This window comes from Sinocyclocheilus grahami, unplaced genomic scaffold, assembly GCF_001515645.1.
Source record: "Sinocyclocheilus grahami isolate Dianchi unplaced genomic scaffold, SAMN03320097.WGS_v1.1 scaffold270.1, whole genome shotgun sequence".
Lineage (NCBI taxonomy): Eukaryota > Metazoa > Chordata > Actinopteri > Cypriniformes > Cyprinidae > Sinocyclocheilus > Sinocyclocheilus grahami.
This window is the reverse complement of record NW_015505449.1, coordinates 879,579-898,938: the sequence shown is the minus strand read 5'-3', so window position 1 is coordinate 898,938 and position 19,360 is coordinate 879,579. Positions and strand designations below refer to the sequence as shown.

Below are 19,360 nucleotides of genomic sequence, written 5' to 3'. Positions count from 1 at the left end.
GTTGTCAGGGTGTTGCTATGTAGTTGCTAAGAGGTTCTGAGTAGTGTAAAACGTTTGTGTGTGGTAGTCAGGACGTTCCTATGCAGTTGCTAAATTGTTTTGAGTAGTAGTCTGTTTGTGGTTGCTAGGGTGTTGCTAAGGCTTTCTGACTGGTCTAGTGTGTTTTTATGCATTTGCTAGGGTGTTCTGTGAGGTTGTCAAGGTGTTGCTATGCAGTTACTAAGGAATTTTAAGTAATTTTTAGAATATTTGTATGCACTTGCTCGGGTGCACTGTGAGGTTGCCAGGGTGTTGCTAAGATATTCTAAGTGGTATAGCATGTTTGTTTGTGTTTGCTAGGTTGTTGCTACGGTATTCTGCGTAGTTTAGTGGGTTTGTATGCATTTGCTACAGTGTTCTGTGACATTGTCAGGGCATTGCCATGCAGTTGCTAAAATATTCTGAGTAGTATAACATGTTTGTTTTTGGTTGCTAGGGTGTTGCTTTGAAGTTGCTAAGGTATTCTAAGTATTTTAGTGGGTTTGTATGCGGTTGCTAGGGTGTTCTGCAAGGTTGTCAGGGTGTTGCTATGTAGTTGCTAAGAGTTTCTGAGTAGTGTTTGCATGTTTGTTGTTGCTAGGGTGTTGCTTTAAAGTTAATGTTCTATATCTTCAGCTGTTCTGTTTGCTCTTAATTATCCTGCTTTTATTCATCATTCTCCTGCAGAAACGTCTCAGAACCCACAGGGATAAAGCAGGCAGAATATAACTGTAGTATTTTGTGTGCTGTCAAGGTTGAGCTTGTTTCCTGAGCAGTGAGCGGGAGACAGTCCTTGTTGAAGCCCTAGAGCCTAAAGATCTCCCACTCATTAGTGTCACAGCAGGATCAGGAAACCATGACTGAACTCATCACTGTTGCCGGTGTCTCTCGCTGTCAAAACACCGTCAGGACCATCAGATTTAGGCAGCTATTATCTACAAAAGGGATGAAGCCTGTTCTTTAAATTGCTGTCAGTTCATTGGATTTTCTTACAGTGAAAGTGTGTCAACATCAACCACGTGTCAACATTTTTTCTTGCTTTGAATATGTGAGGAATTGCGATTAGCATATCATCTAAGGGATCAGGAAGATGCATTTATTTGTTCAGAAATAAAGTAAAAATGGTAATACTGTAAAATATTAAGTACAATTTAAAATGGCTCTTTAATATTTGAAAATATTTTAAAATGTAATTTATTTCTGTGATCAAAGCTGAATTTTCAGCATTATTACTCCAGTCTTCAGTGTCACATGATCCTTCAGAAATCATTCTAATATGCTGATTTGTTCATAATATATTATTATTATATGATGTTGAAAACAGTTGTGATGCTTCATAATTTTGTGGAAACCATGATACATTTTTTCAGGTTTCGTTTGAAATAGAAATCCCTTTTAACATTATAAATGTGTTAAAGTATTCATTTCTATTGAAAAAAAAAATCCAACCCCAAACCTTTAAAAACTAGTATTGTATATATGATTACCATATAAATACCATTGGATATTAATTATATAAAAATATAATTTCAGATATTATACTATTACTTTTTTGGTATTTTTATATTTATTATATTTTTTTAATGGTTTGTCCACCCACAGATTTACACAAGATATGGGAAATGTTACACGTTCAACTCTGGTCTGGATGGAAACCCCTTGTTGACGACTTTAAAAGGCGGAACAGGAAATGGGCTGGAAATCATGCTGGACATTCAACAGGATGAGTACTTACCGGTTTGGGGTGACACAGGTAATCACTACATTAAAAAAGACATCAGTGATGTGTTTCTCAATTTATTTACTGTTGAAGAGCCACCATTTCAATCATATTACTAACGTGTTTCTTCAATAATTTGATCAATTCAGAAGTTTCAGACAGAAAGATATAATATATCCATACATGATGTTTTAAATGAATCCTTATGACAATATGCATCACATAGGCTTGAAATGCTGCCACATTTTAAATAAGATAAAAACAGTGCAGGTTTCTTGGTTCAATTATGTTCCAAAAAGTAATATTTCAAAAAGACGAAGGAACTGATATGCAGCATTGCACATTAGCATAATTCACCCATAAGTGGTCGCCTCAAAATGATTTCACTTGTGGTAGAACATTTGAATGTGGAGATAACAAGGTTAGGTCTTTTTTTTCGGTCGTTTTTACTGAGTACACCTGCCCCATTACTGCTGCGTCAGACGCCTCGTTCATTTTCTGTGGCATGCTGCAATTTTTCAACATAATCATGCACAGAAAATAAATATGAAACAAAGAGTAACGAGTATCAAAGTGCAGTTTAATCAACTGTAGCTGACATGCGGTCAGTGTTCAGAATTGATGTACTTGTATGCTAGTGAAGATTACGTGTTTATAATCTATTAATCTTAGTCATTTTAATGGCTCTAGAGGAGACTTTTTATATCCAGAGGCAGTGACAAAACATGGATTGGCATTCTGGATAAAGTAATTATAAAGTTCATTATAAAGTCATTATATATATGCCTCAAGGCGGTAGACATCAAATCTCCCGCTCTGTAAATAATCTTGTTTAATGTCTCCCCGCAGACGAAACCTCGTACGAGGCGGGCATCAAAGTTCAGATCCACAGCCAGGACGAGCCGCCCTTCATAGATCAGCTGGGATTTGGTGTGGCCCCTGGTTTTCAAACTTTTGTGTCTTGTCAGCAACAACTGGTACCTAATGCTAAACATATCGCATTTACTGTATCACATGTCCTTATATCAGCTGCCCTACTTACTCTCCATCTACACCATCATCTCTATAAACCTGGAGAAAAACAGACTTTTTATATTTGCACAAAATATTAAGCAACACAAATGTTTTTAATATTGATAATAATAATAAATGTGACCCTGAACCACAAAACCAGTCTTAAGTCCCTGGATTATATTTGTAGCAATAGCCAAAAATTCATTGCATGGGTCAAAATTATTGATTTTTCTTTTATGCCAAGATCATGATCATGTTCCATGAAGATATTTTGAAAGTCCTACTGTATATATATATATATAGTAAAACTTAATTTTTAATTAGTAATAAGCATTGCTAAGAACTTCATTTGGACAACTTTAAAGGCAATTTTCTCAATATTTTGATTTTTTGCACCCTCAGATTCCAGATTTTCAAATCGTTGTATCTCAGCCAAATATTGTCCTATCCTAACAAACCATACATCAATAGAAAGCTTATTTATTCAACTTTCAGATAATGTATAAATCTCAATTTCGAAAAATTGACCCTTATGACTGGTTTTGTGGTCCAGGGTCACAAATGTATGCATACAAACTTCTATGTAGTATAGTGACAGTGGAGATTTAATAATAATGGATATTGATAATAATTGCATTGTTTAAATGCTTTAAAAGGTGCATTTAAAATGTATTCATTGACAATTTTTTATTTTATTTAGTTAGGTTTTAAACACATTTTAAAACACAAAATTTAAATGTCTACTTTTTGTTAAAAATATAAACAACTTTTAAATATGTCTTAATTTGTGCATTTAAAAAGTGATTTATCTATTTTTATTTGTGAATTACAAGGTGCATTAATTATTATTTATTAATCGATAGTTTTAAGTAATATTTGTGCATTTAAAAGGGATTTATTCATTTCTATTATGTATTTGTGAATTACAAGGTGCATTTCAAAATTATTTATTAATTTTATTTTATTTAAAAAATTTAATTAAATAGACATTTAAAACTAATTTCATACAACTACATTTTAAATGTCTTGTTTTAGTTAAACAATATTCATTTGCTATTCATAATACTATTTATCTTATTTAAATATATTAAAGAAAATATGTAAAAAAAAAAATTTAGTTTTGAATTATTAAATTGATTCATTAATATTTCATTTTTAAATGTTACTCCTAGTCCTCCACAGTGTTTCTGTTATTGAGCCATGCAAGCAGTGTTTATTTTTATGCATGGTTGTGTGCACTGAGGTCATGTGACTCCTCATGAGTATCTAATTCAGTTTCTAGGGAGCACTAATTGGCAGGAGGTCAGGAAAAGCGCTCGTTTACAGGCTTCAGTGGATCAAAGGCAAAAGCAGCTCTCACGGCCAAGATCAATACGTCTTCATTAATCGACCCTTAACAATAGATCAATTAGCTGAAATAACCAAGTGCTAAAGGCAACTGCGCACTCCTAATCTTGCTTTCAATTTACTGACCTACATTTTCTACTTCCTCTTCATTTTTAACTTCAAAGCACTCTGAATCCATCATAAACTCTCTATTACATGACGCTTTTTGCAGGCGACTTCAAAAAGTGACTTAATTTAATGGGAGGATTATCTTCTCTACTGGTGCCATTAGATATGCAAAATGATATAAAATCCAATTATATTTTTATACGATTCTTATTAAAAGGCTCTTAAATTTAATAAGAAGAGAATAATATAATTTTAATGACTTAAGAAATGAGCAGCAATGTTGCTTCCAGTAACTGAACTGTTCCTAAGCCCCGCCTTAAAAACGTTACTGACCAATCCCGCCTTAGCAACTGTTAGTCAATTAGTCAAGCTTTTTTGTTCTTTTCTAGTGGATCTGTGTTTGTATCTTTTTTTGGAAATTATCCCAAAAAAAATGTACTAATTTGCATATTGATTAAGGTCATTGCAGTGTCTATAGTAACTAAGAGTGTAATCACTTTCAAATGAGGCTTTTCCCTTTTCATGATTTGATTTATTAATTTATTATTCAGTTGTTTTATTTAGCGATGTTTTACAGTTTTAAAGGTCTATTTATTTTTCAATTTAAAAAAGATTTATTTATTGTATCATTTAATTGAACTACATAAATTGTTTTAAATGTCTGTTTATATAAATTGTTTATTTTATTTAAAAACATTTTAAAATAAATAGCGCTTGACTCATTGAAAAATGGCAGATAAAAATGTTGCACACACACACACACACGTGTGTATATATATATATATATATGTATATATATAAGAAACAGCATTCATTTCTTGTTTAGCAACAGTAACCAAGCGAAGAGTTCATATCTCTGGTTTTCTTCAGGTTTCACTGAAGAAAAGTTGAAGAAAAACATCATTTCCATCATGTTCTTTCTATGAAATTTTGCATTCAAAAATCACATGCTTTTCTAGATTGTGAAAAGTGGCTGATTGCAGTGTGGGTTTTATTATATTCAGCTGATGTCCTCTGCTGTTAGTCCTTTGATTGCTGTGCTCTTTGGCTCGGCTTAGTGTGTTTTGATTTGTTATTGAACAGCTTTATCCTGCCACTAATGAATAAAACTTTATGTTCTAGCTCCAGTATCTTCCTCCGCCGTGGGGCGACTGCAGATCCGAACCGATGGACTCTGAATACTTCTCCACCTACAGCATCACGGCCTGTCGCATCGACTGTGAGACCCGCTACCTGCTCGAAAACTGCAACTGCAGAATGGTGCACATGCCAGGTGTGGAGGCAACACATTACCAGACAGACCAGACCTGTACTGCTTTAGCATTTAAACTCTAATTCACAGTAGAATTAAGCAATAAGCTTATATTTTGAATAGATTGCAAAAATAGTGCATTTTCATTTCAATGCCCATATGAATAACTTTTATTTTCTTTGATACATTTTTGAATGTGCAGATTTCTTAACTTTTTTTATTATTTTATTTCTAAAATATTTTTTTTCTTTGGCAGTTGTTTGGATGTGGAGTTTTATTTTTATTTTATTTTATTTTTTATCTCTCCAGACATTGCTTTTTCACACCTACAGAATTCTATTGTAATTTGAACAGGTTTAACTTTTTCCTTTGAAAGTAGTTTGGAATGCTGCTGAGTTTGATTGTATTATTTTTACAGATGATTAGCAATTTAAACAACATTTTGTCTTTTTTTTTGTTGTTGTTGCTTTCTATCACAGGCACCTCTACCGTCTGCACACCCGAACAGTACAAAGACTGCGCTGATCCAGCTTTAGGTAAGAGGACGTCAGGAGTGATTTGTGTATTTTCATAATGCTATGTGTTTCTATCACTACTATGGCCCCGTCCACACAGAGACGTGTTTAGCTGTATATGCATACATTTTGTATCGTATACACTCTCAGAAAAAAAGGTACAAAAGCTGTCACTGGGGCGGTACCTTTTCAAAAGGTACACTTTTGTACCTTTTAGGTACTAATATGTACACTTTAGGTACTAATATGTACCTTTATGGTACCAATATGGACTCTTTAGGTACAAAGGTGTGCCTTTTGAAAAGGTACCGCCCCAGTGACAGCTTTTGTACCTTTTTTTCTGAGAGTGTAGGCGTTTCGTCCACACGGATCCGGCGTTTTGGGAGAGTGAAACCGATCTGAAATCGCCACCCTTGTGTTTTCGTGTGGACAGCGAATCCGTATATTTTCTGAAACGATGACGTCATCAGCCCACGTCTCGCCCCTAGTCAGACACCGCTACGTCACGTACCAGCAACAAAAACATGAACAAACACTGAACAATTGTCTTTTTATTAACTAACATTAACACAGATTAATAAATGTATTGTTCCATGTTCGTTTGTATACCGCGCACAATATTTATGCGCATTGTCCAAGTCTTCTTTTATGTTTTTAGTGTATCTCTGTGGCAGAATTACAGCGGTGGTCTGGCATGCGCACTACATCGTTTTGTGTCGGTTTTGTGGTTTCGTGTGGACGCAGATATTTCTTGAGACGAGGGGGAGAAAAAGATTGGATAGGGAAAGCTCTGGCTTCGTGTGGACAGCCTAAATAATGTCTAAAGTCATGACTTTTGCAGATTTTATATGATGATGTAATTAAAATATGCTTATGCTAATTTTCTTTGTAATAATAATAAAAACAACAATACTTGACAGATTTTCTAGTGGAGAAGGACAATGATTACTGCGTTTGCGAAACGCCGTGCAACATGACTCGATACGGTAAAGAGCTGTCCATGGTGAAAATACCCAGCAAGGCTTCGGCGAAATATCTCGCCAAGAAGTTCAACAAAACTGAGCAGTATATTGCGTGAGTTTACATTTTAATTTATGTTAACTACACATTGAATTCGATTTGATTTATTGTGTTGTTTTTATTCATGTCCTGGAAAGTTCATCTGAACAGCCAGTCATTGCATTTAATCTTACAGGGACAACATATTGGTGCTGGATATCTTTTTTGAGGCTCTGAACTATGAGAAAATTGAACAAAAGAAAGCATATGAAGTGGCTGGATTACTTGGTAAGTGCGCGGAAAATGCGCAAATTCTACACCAATATGGAAAATAGAGTTGCCTTTTAATATTTCATTTTATATTCTTTCAGGTGACATTGGTGGTCAGATGGGTCTGTTTATAGGAGCCAGTGTCTTGACAATATTGGAGATATTCGATTATTTGTATGAGGTCTGTTGCGTTCTAGCTCGTCTTATTTGTCCTTTTCTTTTGCTGTAATGTGCTCATGGTTACAAATAATTTGCTGACAGTATATTTTATAAACGTTGCACCATTTTTCAGGTTTTTAAGGACAAAGTGCTGGGACATTTTCTACGTAAGAGACGGCCACATCGCAGCGCTAGTGACAATCTGGTAATTGTGCTTCCTGTGTTGCTCTGCATGCACAAAAAAAGACTGTCATTGTGATGCCACAGAAATTATTTTTGCTTGTTTGTTGTTGGGTGTGCTGATATTTTTATAATTTGTGTTTGTGTGGATTGTCCTCTTGAATGCTGCATGCATCTACTTGCCTTTTGTCTTTGGCTCAAATTCTGGGAAATGATTGATGAAGATGGCCTTTCCACAAAAGACATCGGCTTATGTTTGAATAAGGACAAATATCAAAACCAGAAATGGGGAAGTTTTAGAAATGTTAAGCATGTTCACTGCTCTTCGCTTGTGACAAACCTTGTATCCGATTTAGATCAAATTAGCAGATGATCTGTGCTCGTCAGAAAATCAATTAGGACTTCTGAGTGAAACTCGTGTCACCTAATTAATATGCACAGCCCAGCTAATAAGGTTTATATACGTTTTCTCGCTGTCCTTCAGATCATGCCTATGGCCTTGCAGGCTATACATTGGTTGTATTCAATACTTTATTTTAATTTTGGAACTTTTTATTTATTTTATATTAAAAAGTCGACAGTAAATTAGGGATGAGAAAGGACTGGGATTGAGACTCATCGCTTCTTGAGCACAAAGCTTATGTTCTTGAGCACAAAGAACATTCTGGTTTCAAGATTTCTTGTCCACACTGCCTGGATTATAACACCAGTGAAGTGAAGTTTCTTTCCACGACAGAATCATTTTTCATCCAAGAAGCCTTTTTTTCCATGTTCAGATCAACGTTTTTACAAAAAACATTACTAATGTCATCATTTACCCATCCTCATGTCATTCCAAACCTGTTTGACTTTCTTTATTCCTTCCATGGAACACAAAAGAAGATGTTCTGTGTTCTTTTGCATAAAGCCAAAGCATATAATCATCAGAGGCTGTCAGTCAAGCTCTTATAAAGGACAAAAATTCACCTAAAAGCACTACTACTATGACTTCTGAAGGACTCTTTATGGTGATTTTAGGTTGTTTTTGAAACTTGACAGCCGTGTTGCCGTTGTATGATAAAGAGCTGTTGCAGAAGTTGAGTAAATGATGACCGAAAGTTAATTTTTATATGAGCAAATTGCAGTATGACAGAACATTGAAATAGTGTACCACAACATTAGTGTCATTCACCATTTTCATACCATAGCAGACAAAACAATCCATCATTTACCCCTTCCCAGCATGCACCAGGACATCACTGATCAAACATTAAAATACACTAACAAGCCTTTAGAATTAACATAGTGAAATTAGTTTAGGTAAGTTTGGTATTCAACATGTGCAGGTGCTGTTTTATTGTTTTATATTATGTTTTGAAGTTAGTAGCATCCATTAAAATAATTTGATTAAATGTTTAACTTTAAATAATATATGTAAAATGCATATTTTAGAGAAACAACATGATTTTAAACGGTTGGACCATTGCTTTTTCAGCACGGTATTATTTTGTCATAAATCTGGTGAAGGTCAATTCATTTTCAAATCAAATGAAAAATATTTCAAATGTATTTTTATATAAATGTAATTACAAATGCGAAGATATATTTATTTAATGAGAGATATTTAGTTTCATATATACAATACAGTAAGTTGGAAGTGAATTGGCCTGAGCCTGGGTTTGGTCATCTTCATCTCTTTCCATCATGTTTATTCCAGGATTTCCCCGAGAATCCCACCAGCCCTGGTGTCACGCCTAACCATGTCCCCAGGTAGCGCCGCCATTAATAATATTCCAGAAGCAATTCATTGTGTCCTTGCATTATTCACGCCATTTAGAGTCTCTTCCCTTCGTGACATTTAATGTCAGTAGTTCTAGACATGCACAAATGTCATTGTTACGCATTCTAAGATCCCTTTTTCAAAACCCTGTAGCTTTCCAGATGGAGATGATGGTTTGCAGAAGTTCAGGTAAAACGACACCTGTAGCTTTCACTTGCTTTTATTCTCAGTTTTTTCTTTCTTTCTGTTTTCCTCCCAACATGTTTTGTTTCTTTCTCCCAAAAATGTTGCTGTTTTACATCAAATATATATTTTTTGTATCGTAATTACACTACTGTTCAAAAGTCTGGGGTCAGTGAAGTGACATATGAAGAGTTCATTTGCAAAAACCAATAAATGCCCCTTTAAAAAAAAAACCGAGCTGATTGCCGTGCATTATTCTCCACATATAGCGCGATCTGAACCCTAAACACGTTTTGTCAAAAAAGCTGGTTTTGTCCACTTTCAAGGCATTGCGAGTTCACGTTTTACTGCAGAAGCCGGCAAGCGCCCTTGTTGTTTTTGAACAGAAGCCGATAAATCCATCGCTGAGAGGAGTTTCATCAAAGCTGACTAAAAGTGATCGAGGATGGATCATTTCGACGAACTTGATGAAGCTGTGATATCTTCTTCAGGGCGAAAAAGGAAAATAAAAGCCGAAACGTTTTTACGGAACCTTGCAAAAGCAGCGCATTACAATGCTGAGGGAAAAGCTCTGTGTATTGCGTGTAATCACATCCATACAGTTTATGATCACAACAACAACAACAACGTTTGTCAGGCATCTACATTGTCATCTGAGGAGATTACAAAGATTAACCTCTAAAACACGAAATGTGGAGTTATCTGCTTTTGCCACAAAACGACTATTGGCGTTATCTGTTTTTGCTATAAAACAAACTTTTAATATGTAAAAAAAAAAACATACTTTCAATGAACTTTAATTTTGTAAATTACCTGTACTTGTTTAAGTTATTATTACTTAATCAAAACAACCCAACTGCAGTTTGATTGATATTACTTAGAATGTGCAATAAAAAAAACGTGATTTCGTTATCGTTATCGGTTTTTGCAAATGAACTCTTCATATGTAAAATATATAATTAATACATTAAATTGGTCAAAAGTGACAGTAAAGACATTTACATTGTTACAAATATATTTGTTTTCTTTAAATTTCTATTTATAAAAAAATCCTGAAAAAAATCATCTGTTTCCACAAAAATATTAAGCAGCACAACTGTTGTCAACATTGATAATAATAAGAAATGTTTCTTGAGCAGTAAATCAGCATATTAGAATGATTTCTGAAGGATCATGTGACACTGAAGACTGGAGTAATGATGCTGAAAATTCAGCATTGCATCATAGGAATCAATTACATCTTACAATATATTCAAATAGAAAACATTTATTTTAAATAGTAATATTTTTTCACAATTTTACTGTTTATGCTGTATTTTTGATCAAATAAATGCAGCCTTGGTGAGCAAAAGAGACTTGTTTCAAAAACATATACAAATAAAATCTTACCATCTCCAAATTTTTGAACAGTATTGTGTGTATATTATATATATATATATATATGTATATATATATATATATATATATATATATATATATATATATATATATGGTCTGCAAAAACGATTAGCAAAAATGTTTGAAACCTCATCTTAAAAAACGGAAAAAAGCGACTAAGTTTTTAAGTTAAGGTTGCTTAGTGGAAATATGTGCATATTAATACTGAATTTCTCAGGCTTATATATCATTAACAACGGCAAACATTTCCAGCCTAGTAAAGATATGATCTGGAGACAGGAAGTAGTTGTAAGTTTGCAGTGTATAGTTTTTGCCTGGTAGACGATGAAATGATTCCTGCTGACAAAGACAAAGACTTCTGGTTCTCCGTTTTATGTATTCTATAGTGACGACACCAGGGCAACATTATTATATGAGCAACATGCTGTATGTCATATGGAAAGGTTTGTCTAAGTGAAAGGTCAAGATTATATTTGGTTGAAGCTTGTGCTATTTTGAAGGACTCGCTGATGTCTGATAGACAGATGAATGATGAAACAAGGTGGAAATGTGATGGAAAAGGACGTCTTATAAGAGAAAGTTCCCATTTATAACGCTCTTGCTTTGAATACGGCTCATTGCATGAATTTTTAACATACCCACATGAAATAAATTTGTGTATAGTCATTATGTATTAGACTGTAATCCAAGAACTAATCTGAATATTTTAGTGATAAACAAAGCAATGTTAAGATGATATAGGAAATGCTGAGCGAAGAGGAGACAAATGTCCCAGAGCTGCAACTTTATTGGTTTATTTCAGACAGAGCAATTATTTTCACCCAACGACACCTTTCATAAGTCTGTCTACAAGACTCGGCTTATGAAATATGAAAAACAAGCCTACTTGCCAGAGGAATTACTGCCACTCTGTTTCTTTGTGAAACTGCTGTTTTTATATTTTTTATCATATTATTTTTAGCAGTCGAAATCCAGGGTATTGCAGTTTCAAAACAAGTGAAACTCTATTTTTAGCATGTGTGATATGCTGTTAATTACCACTGATCATTTCAGTTCATCCTTCATTTCATTAAAACAAGCACAAATTATGTGCACTTACAGTGAAAGACTATGCAAGAAATTACGCCTAGATAAACATTACATTTTTTTATAATTTTTTATACAAATACACAAGCTGAATATTTAATTTTATTATTATTATTATTTTTACAAATTGAAGAGCCAGTTAAAATTGTGGTAACATGAGAGTAGTGTGTAAAATCACTCACCAACTCAAATATACAGCTTATATAAAGCACATTTTATACATATTATAATTAATTTAAGTGCTTTAACAAATATACAAGCTGCATTTCATTTAATTAAAATGTTTATATACAATATACAAGCTGTATTTCCCTTATTTTATTTCTTGTCTTTGCAAACTGAAGAACCAGTTACATTTATTATGTAGTAATCAACAGGAAAATACCAATATATATATATATATATATACCTTGATATATGATATATATACCTCAAGAAATGTATAAAAAAGTACTATACAAATAAAATACTAACTTAAAGGGACAGTTCACCCAAAAATGAAAATGTGATGTTTATCTGCTTACCCCCAGGGCATCCAAGATGTAGGTGATTTGTTTCTTCAGTAGAACACATACGAAGATTTTTAACTCAAACCGTTGCAGTCTGTCAGTCTTATAATGCATGGTAATGGGCTCTATGGCTTCGAGAGTCAAAAAACATGCACAGACAAAACCAAATTAAACCCTGTGGCTCGTGACGATACATTGAGGTCTTAAGACACGAAACGATCAGTCTGTGCAAGAAACTGAACAGTATTTAAATAATTTTTTACCTCTGATCCATCGCAATGTCTGAGCGTGTTCACAACATCCGACTCGTGTACATGCTCTGGCATAGTAGACATAGATATAGTAGATGCCTCATTAGTGACTGTTTCTATGGGCCGCGATATGTTCCAAAATGGTGGACACGTCAACGTATCTGGAGCGTTCGAATAGGGCATCTATACATATCTATGACAGTAGACGCATGTGCGGAGGTGATCTGTCGCACGTACACGTCACTCATTATTTACACAGTGCAGAGAGATTGCGGACGTGCTCACTGGCACTGCGATGATCTAAAGATATTTAGAAGTACAGGTCATCACAATGGAAGACGATTTTGATATATCATCTGACAACACGTATTTATTTGAAGTCACGCGCCGGATGTTGTGAACGCACTCAGGACAGTTGGACATTGCGGTGGATCTGAGGTAAAAAATTATATAAATACTGTTCAGTTTCTTGCACAGACCGATCGTTTCGTGTCTTAAGACCTCAGTGTATCGTCACGAGCCGCAGGGTTTAATTCAGTTTTGTTTGTGTATGTTTTTTTTTTACTCTCAAATCCGTGGAGCCCATTGACTGCCATTGTATGACTGACAGACTGCAACGGTTTGAGTTAAAAATCTTTCTAATGAAGAAACAAAGTCACCTACATCTTGGATGCCCTGGGGGTAAGCAGATAAACATCAAATTTTCATTTTTGGGTGAACTATCCCTTTAACAGTTTATATTTATGTATTAAATGTAACATGACATTACTATAAATTTAATGGGGAAGGTAAATCCAGAGATTTATTCGGTTTAGCCTGAAAGGATAAAATGGCTTCCATTGTTTCATTGTGATGAGGCCTGTGTCCAGTAACATGGTGTCATCACAGGTTTACACACAATGAGTACGACACACACACACACACGGTTCACTGGAATGACACTGAATTATTTCTATGCATCCTGCTGAGTTGTGATTGCAAAGTTCGCTGGTAGATTTCCAGAGCTATAGAAACAAAACTAAGAAAACTTCTTCCTTCCTCACTCCCCTCCATCCATACCCCTTTATCCATGAATTCTTCCTCCTTTTTATCCAATTTGACATGCATTCTTCATTATTGACGTTCTGTTTGCTGCCCCGTTTTATTCACATCCCTTGTTTGTTTCACTCCCATACTTATTTCCATTGTTATAAATGGGTGTCACTGACATGAATTCCTCTCAACCCCTCATCTGATCTTCTTGTATCCCTCCCACGCCTCGAAATCTTCCGTTTCCTCTCTTTCAGAGCACATGTGACACACTCCGGAGTCACTCGGACAGTCTCGGATTCGCGCCGAACGTGCTACCTAGTCACCCGGCTATAGGCAACTTCGAGGAATTCGCTTGTTGATGATACAGGCGACGGGACCCCGGCGGGACGGTTTAGGATATGACGGAAAACTGTGAAGTATATATCGGATAGACTCCAAAAGAAGTGTAAGTCCATGAAAATGTACATGTTAAATAGTTAAAAAACAAAAAAAACACCTGAATAGAATCGATATATCATCATCAAGTACAAATAGGCAACACTTCCAAAACAAAACTCAGGTTTTATTAACATCACAGCCACTGTTTGTTTGACATTGTGGAAAATTTCATGCCATTTCTTTTCGGACGATTTCAGATGTACAAATACTGTGACGGTATTACATCCCAGAGAGTATTTTTTCTCTGTGCTTTTTGGGCCTAATTTGATCAAGCCGCCTTAAACAAATCTGAAAAAGAAAGCATTTTAATATTGCACAAAAATTGGTTGGTTTGGCCATGGTTTAAATCTATTTGGGCACTTTTTTTGTACAATATAATCGTGCGAGCTTTAACCGCGGTTTGACTGAATTCAGCCCTGCGATAGTACTCAAAAATGTGTAATCATTCAGAATGTTTGTCTCTGTTCATATTTTGTGTATATAAGTGCAATAATATGCATAATGTGTTATTATGATATAATGAATACCGTATATTACCTTCAAGTCTTAATTATTAGCGGTCAGGTAAACAGAAGAAACGAGATGCTTTCGGTACAATCTGAGTTACCAGCAATTTGCTTTTCATGCCGTTTTATTTCGACACGCTAATGTTACTCTATTTATTTTGACTTCCATCCACTTGGCAGTGATGAGATGGGATGTTGTTATTTAGATTGATGAATGATGCATTTTATGTGTAATGTTCATATGAAAGCTTCACTTATCCCACATGTGAATCCATTCAGCAGATCGTTTCCTCCGGGAGTTAATTCATTAACTTAAGTGGCAAAGACTGTATGCGATGTGTTGACGTGAAAATCAAATCATCAGTCGCTGAAAAGCTCTTGACAAGTTAAATGCTCGTATTAATTATAATGAACATTAAAAATAGATCACAGTTCCACATCCACTAGGAAATAATCAATTATTTTAGATGATACAGTTGAAAAGCTTGACACATTACTCGAAAACGGTTTGATTTGGATTATTTTATGTTTTGGGGGGGTCCTACTTAGGAGTGACAGGTGTCTTCCTTTTTCTTGCATGAACTGCTCATATATACATGTTTATATATAGCCCAAAAAGTATCTGGACACTTAAAGTAATAGTTCACCCAAAATGAAAATTTGCTGAAACTGTACCCACCCTCAGGTCATCCAAGATGCTGTATATGAGTTTGTTTCTTCATGGGAACAGATTTGGAGAAATGTAGCATTACATCACTTGCTCACTAATGGATCCTCTGCAGTGAATGGGTGCCGTCAGAATGAGAGTCCAAACAGCTGATACAAAACTTCCAGTCAAAATATAAATCCTCTATTTATAATATCGCTTTCTCCAGTGAAAAAGTTGCTTGTCTGAATCAGGAGAGAAATATGCACAGATCAAGCACTGATTACAAGTGAAAACAGTCCAAAAACAGTCTGAACAAATATGTTGGTGAGACAACAGGAGATGGACTTTTTTTCACTGGAGGAAGTGTTATTATGGATTATGGACTCGTATTTTGGCCAGAAGCGATGGTTTATAAAATTAAAACATCTTTATGATGGATTTGTTTCTTACAAGCATGCAGCTTTTCACTTAAGATGTTAATGGATGGGTCTGGAGTCGTGTGGATTATTGTGATGTTTTTATCAGCTGTTTGGACTCTCATTCTGACGGCACCCATTCACTGCAGAGGATCCATTGCTGAGCAAGTGATGTAATGCTACATTTCTCCAAATCTATTCTGATGAAGAAACAAACTCATATACATCTTGGATGGCAAATTTTAATTTCTGAGTGAACGGTTCCTTTAAAAAATGTCTGAAAGTCATTGCATGAGATAAAAATGATCAACCCAAGTGGCAATTATGTTAAATAAATATAGCACAAGCACACTTTCAAAGCAAAACTTTTCACAAAAGATCAAGCACTGATTACAAGTGAAAACAGTCCAAAAACAGTCTGAACAAATATGTTGGTGAGACAACAGGAGATGGACTTTTTTCACTGGAGGAAGTGTTATTATGGATTATGGACTCGTATTTTGGCCAGAAGCGATGGTTTATAAAATTAAAACATCTTTATGATGGATTTGTTTCTTACAAGCATGCAGCTTTTCACTTAAGATGTTAATGGATGGGTCTGGAGTCGTGTGGATTATTGTGATGTTTTTATCAGCTGTTTGGACTCTCATTCTGACGGCACCCATTCACTGCAGAGGATCCATTGCTGAGCAAGTGATGTAATGCTACATTTCTCCAAATCTATTCTGATGAAGAAACAAACTCATATACATCTTGGATGGCAAATTTTAATTTCTGAGTGAACGGTTCCTTTAAAAAATGTCTGAAAGTCATTGCATGAGATAAAAATGATCAACCCAAGTGGCAATTATGTTAAATAAATATAGCACAAGCACACTTTCAAAGCAAAACTTTTCACAAAATCAAGTTGTTGGGGTTCAGTGGTAAAACAATAGATATACTGTGCAAAATTAATGGATAATTAATCTTAATGGATCATGTTCATCATTCATATGATGATCTAAAATACCTCAGGCCCGTTGAAAAATGGCTTGGAAAAATCTATTTAGTTCTAATGCAGTGACATTTTTGAGTGTCCAAGTACGTTTTGGGGCGCTTCAGCTTCACTACAGTACATTGCAATATGGTAAAAGGCAAGATATCATCTTCCATGTTTTCTGCACTCAGCTACAATGTATTATTGTATTGTTTTATATAAACTACAATGGGATTTCTAGTACAGGTGTCACAATTTTAAAACAGAGAGTTGTGACATGTAAATGATCCAGTATAATAAACAATATATTTAACCATCTCTTAACATGTTGTCTGTCTGTTGATTCTGTATGTAATCCTGGGGGCTGTTTCATAAAACAAGTTTACCAATCAAGCCAGGCTTGTTTCAGTTAGTCTGACTTATTTTGAACCAAATCAATTGACAATAAGTCAGGCTAACTGAAATAAACCTGGCTTATTTGGTAAACTTGTGTTATGAAACAGGCCCCAGTGCTGCTTTGTCCGTTTATATGTTGATGTTTTGTTGTCCTAGTCATGTGCCTGACAGTGTTGTTATTAACTAAAACTATTAAAAATTGTTTTTGGTAATTGGAATAAAGCTCAAATAAATAAATATATATATATATACACATACACACACCAATGAAGAAAGCGTATAACAAAATTACTAAAATAAAATTAAAAATAAAACTGATAATATAGCAATAAAGGCTAATTAAAAATATTAAATACTACAGTTGTAGACAAGTAATACTAGAACAACACTGGTGCTTGCAAAGATAAGGCAAGACCGCAAATCCCGTTGGTATGGTTTATTTTTTGATAGTGTTATTTCGATCAGACAAAAAAAAAAAAAAAACTTTCAAAATCCAACAAAAAGAGATAAATATCGAAAACAAATTAAATATATATAGCACCTGGCACAGTCCGACCCCAGACTGTTTAAACAGAACATTAAGATAACAGAGCTGTAAAACAATGTGTTTCACTTACGCAGTTCAGTCTTGTGTGGAAAAACCCTCCAATCCTGTAACACTGTTAACTGCACGCCTGCAACTACATCCTGATGGCGTTCGTTCAATATTGTCCCACACAAATAAATACTGTACACACACGGTCTTAAGGTACATCAGGAGGTATTTCAGTGTGTCTGATATAGATGCCGTTATCTTTATTAACTACGCTTGAAGCTACTCTCGAACTGCAGTATTTCAAGTAGATGATATCTGAAAGCTTCTGACATGCTCTGGCCACAGGAAGTTCAGTGTTTTACATGAATTGTGAGTATATCTCTGACCAGAGTGTCATATACCATGTGTAAACTGTCAAAAGCCCTTAGGCTCTATATATCTCTATATATTACAGAAACAAACCTTCCTACGCATTAGCTCAAATCTATTTTGTTCTACATAACGGCAGGTTCTAGTTTGAAACCTGACTGAACTCTTACCGCAGGCACAGCACAAAAATCACACCCTTCAGTTTTGGGTTGATACAGACTTTATGACATTAACAGCTTAAACTGATGAATTCTGGGATATGACTCGAAAGGTCAGATGTGTAATATTTAATTCAAAACGCTGGAAGAGACCGTTATCGGTTGGGTACAGAGTACAAATCCTAAACCACTAACACTAACCACTGACACTAACACTGTCAAACTGCTTTTAACCTTGAATAGTGTTTCATTTGAACTTTTTAAGTGGTTAAATAATGTGCTAATCTGCTGTTTACCAGCTGAACAAGCTGTGAACTGGGACTAATGTCTGGCTTTTTAAAAAATGCTTTAATTTTAATAATTTACTCTGTTTTTCCACATTAACTCTTCAGTTTGATAGTTAATCATTCTTATAGCTTTAGCCTCATTTAAATAATAAAAATCCTTTAATGCAGTCATAAGGTCGTCTAAGATATATCTCTAGATGAATAAAACTAGCTATATGTTGCTGTAGATGAAATGTTACTTTTTAGACAAACCGCAAAAATAAGACTCAATTTTCATTTAGTTTAAGAAAGTGTGCGTTCCCCTGCAAATCAAAAGCTTTTTGGTAAAGCAAGATTAATTTTATTGCTAAAAATTTTTTTTTTTTCTTGTTTAAATTTTCATTTTTTTTATTTCAGGTTAAGAGGTTATTGTTAAGATTTGTCAAAACATTTGCAAATGCAAATTACTTTTAATTTAAATTATATTTTTCATTAAGCAAAAATCCTTTAGTCTATTTATGTTTTTTTTAAAGAAAAAAAAAATCATGTTTTATAATTTTGAGAAATAAATATTTTTTTCTCACGAGGCAACTGGTATGATTTTACATTCAGTGATATTTTCTGTCCGCTGGTTCTGTAACGCAAAAGTGAAACTAGCAATAATACGATAAAAGGATGTTTTCATCCTTCAAACCGAGGCAGCGCTTCAAAAGTAAATACTCCCTGGCTCGCCTTTGAATCAGAGAGGCGGAAAACGTAACTTGCTCGAACCCAAAAAAAACAAACGTTGCATGAAAGAAAATGCAATGGAAATAAATACTGTAAAACAAGTGTCACCCTGTTGTGTCATA

The 19,360-nt window shown here is 34.6% G+C and overlaps 1 protein-coding gene across 1 annotated transcript in view; it reads left to right on the top strand.

Annotated features, from left to right (window-relative positions):
• The window catches only part of LOC107599669 (acid-sensing ion channel 1-like), a 44,686-nt gene extending 30,225 nt beyond the window's left edge, over positions 1-14,461 (top strand). Inside the window, exons 2-10 of the mRNA XM_016291323.1 lie at positions 1,621-1,771; positions 2,588-2,715; positions 5,330-5,480; positions 5,939-5,995; positions 6,895-7,048; positions 7,170-7,261; positions 7,345-7,424; positions 7,536-7,607; positions 14,055-14,461. Of these exons, the coding sequence (XP_016146809.1) occupies positions 1,621-1,771; positions 2,588-2,715; positions 5,330-5,480; positions 5,939-5,995; positions 6,895-7,048; positions 7,170-7,261; positions 7,345-7,424; positions 7,536-7,607; positions 14,055-14,159 (990 nt within the window). The 3' untranslated portion in view covers positions 14,160-14,461. The remainder of the gene's footprint in view (positions 1-1,620; positions 1,772-2,587; positions 2,716-5,329; positions 5,481-5,938; positions 5,996-6,894; positions 7,049-7,169; positions 7,262-7,344; positions 7,425-7,535; positions 7,608-14,054) is intronic.
• The last annotated feature ends 4,899 nt before the right edge of the window (positions 14,462-19,360 follow it).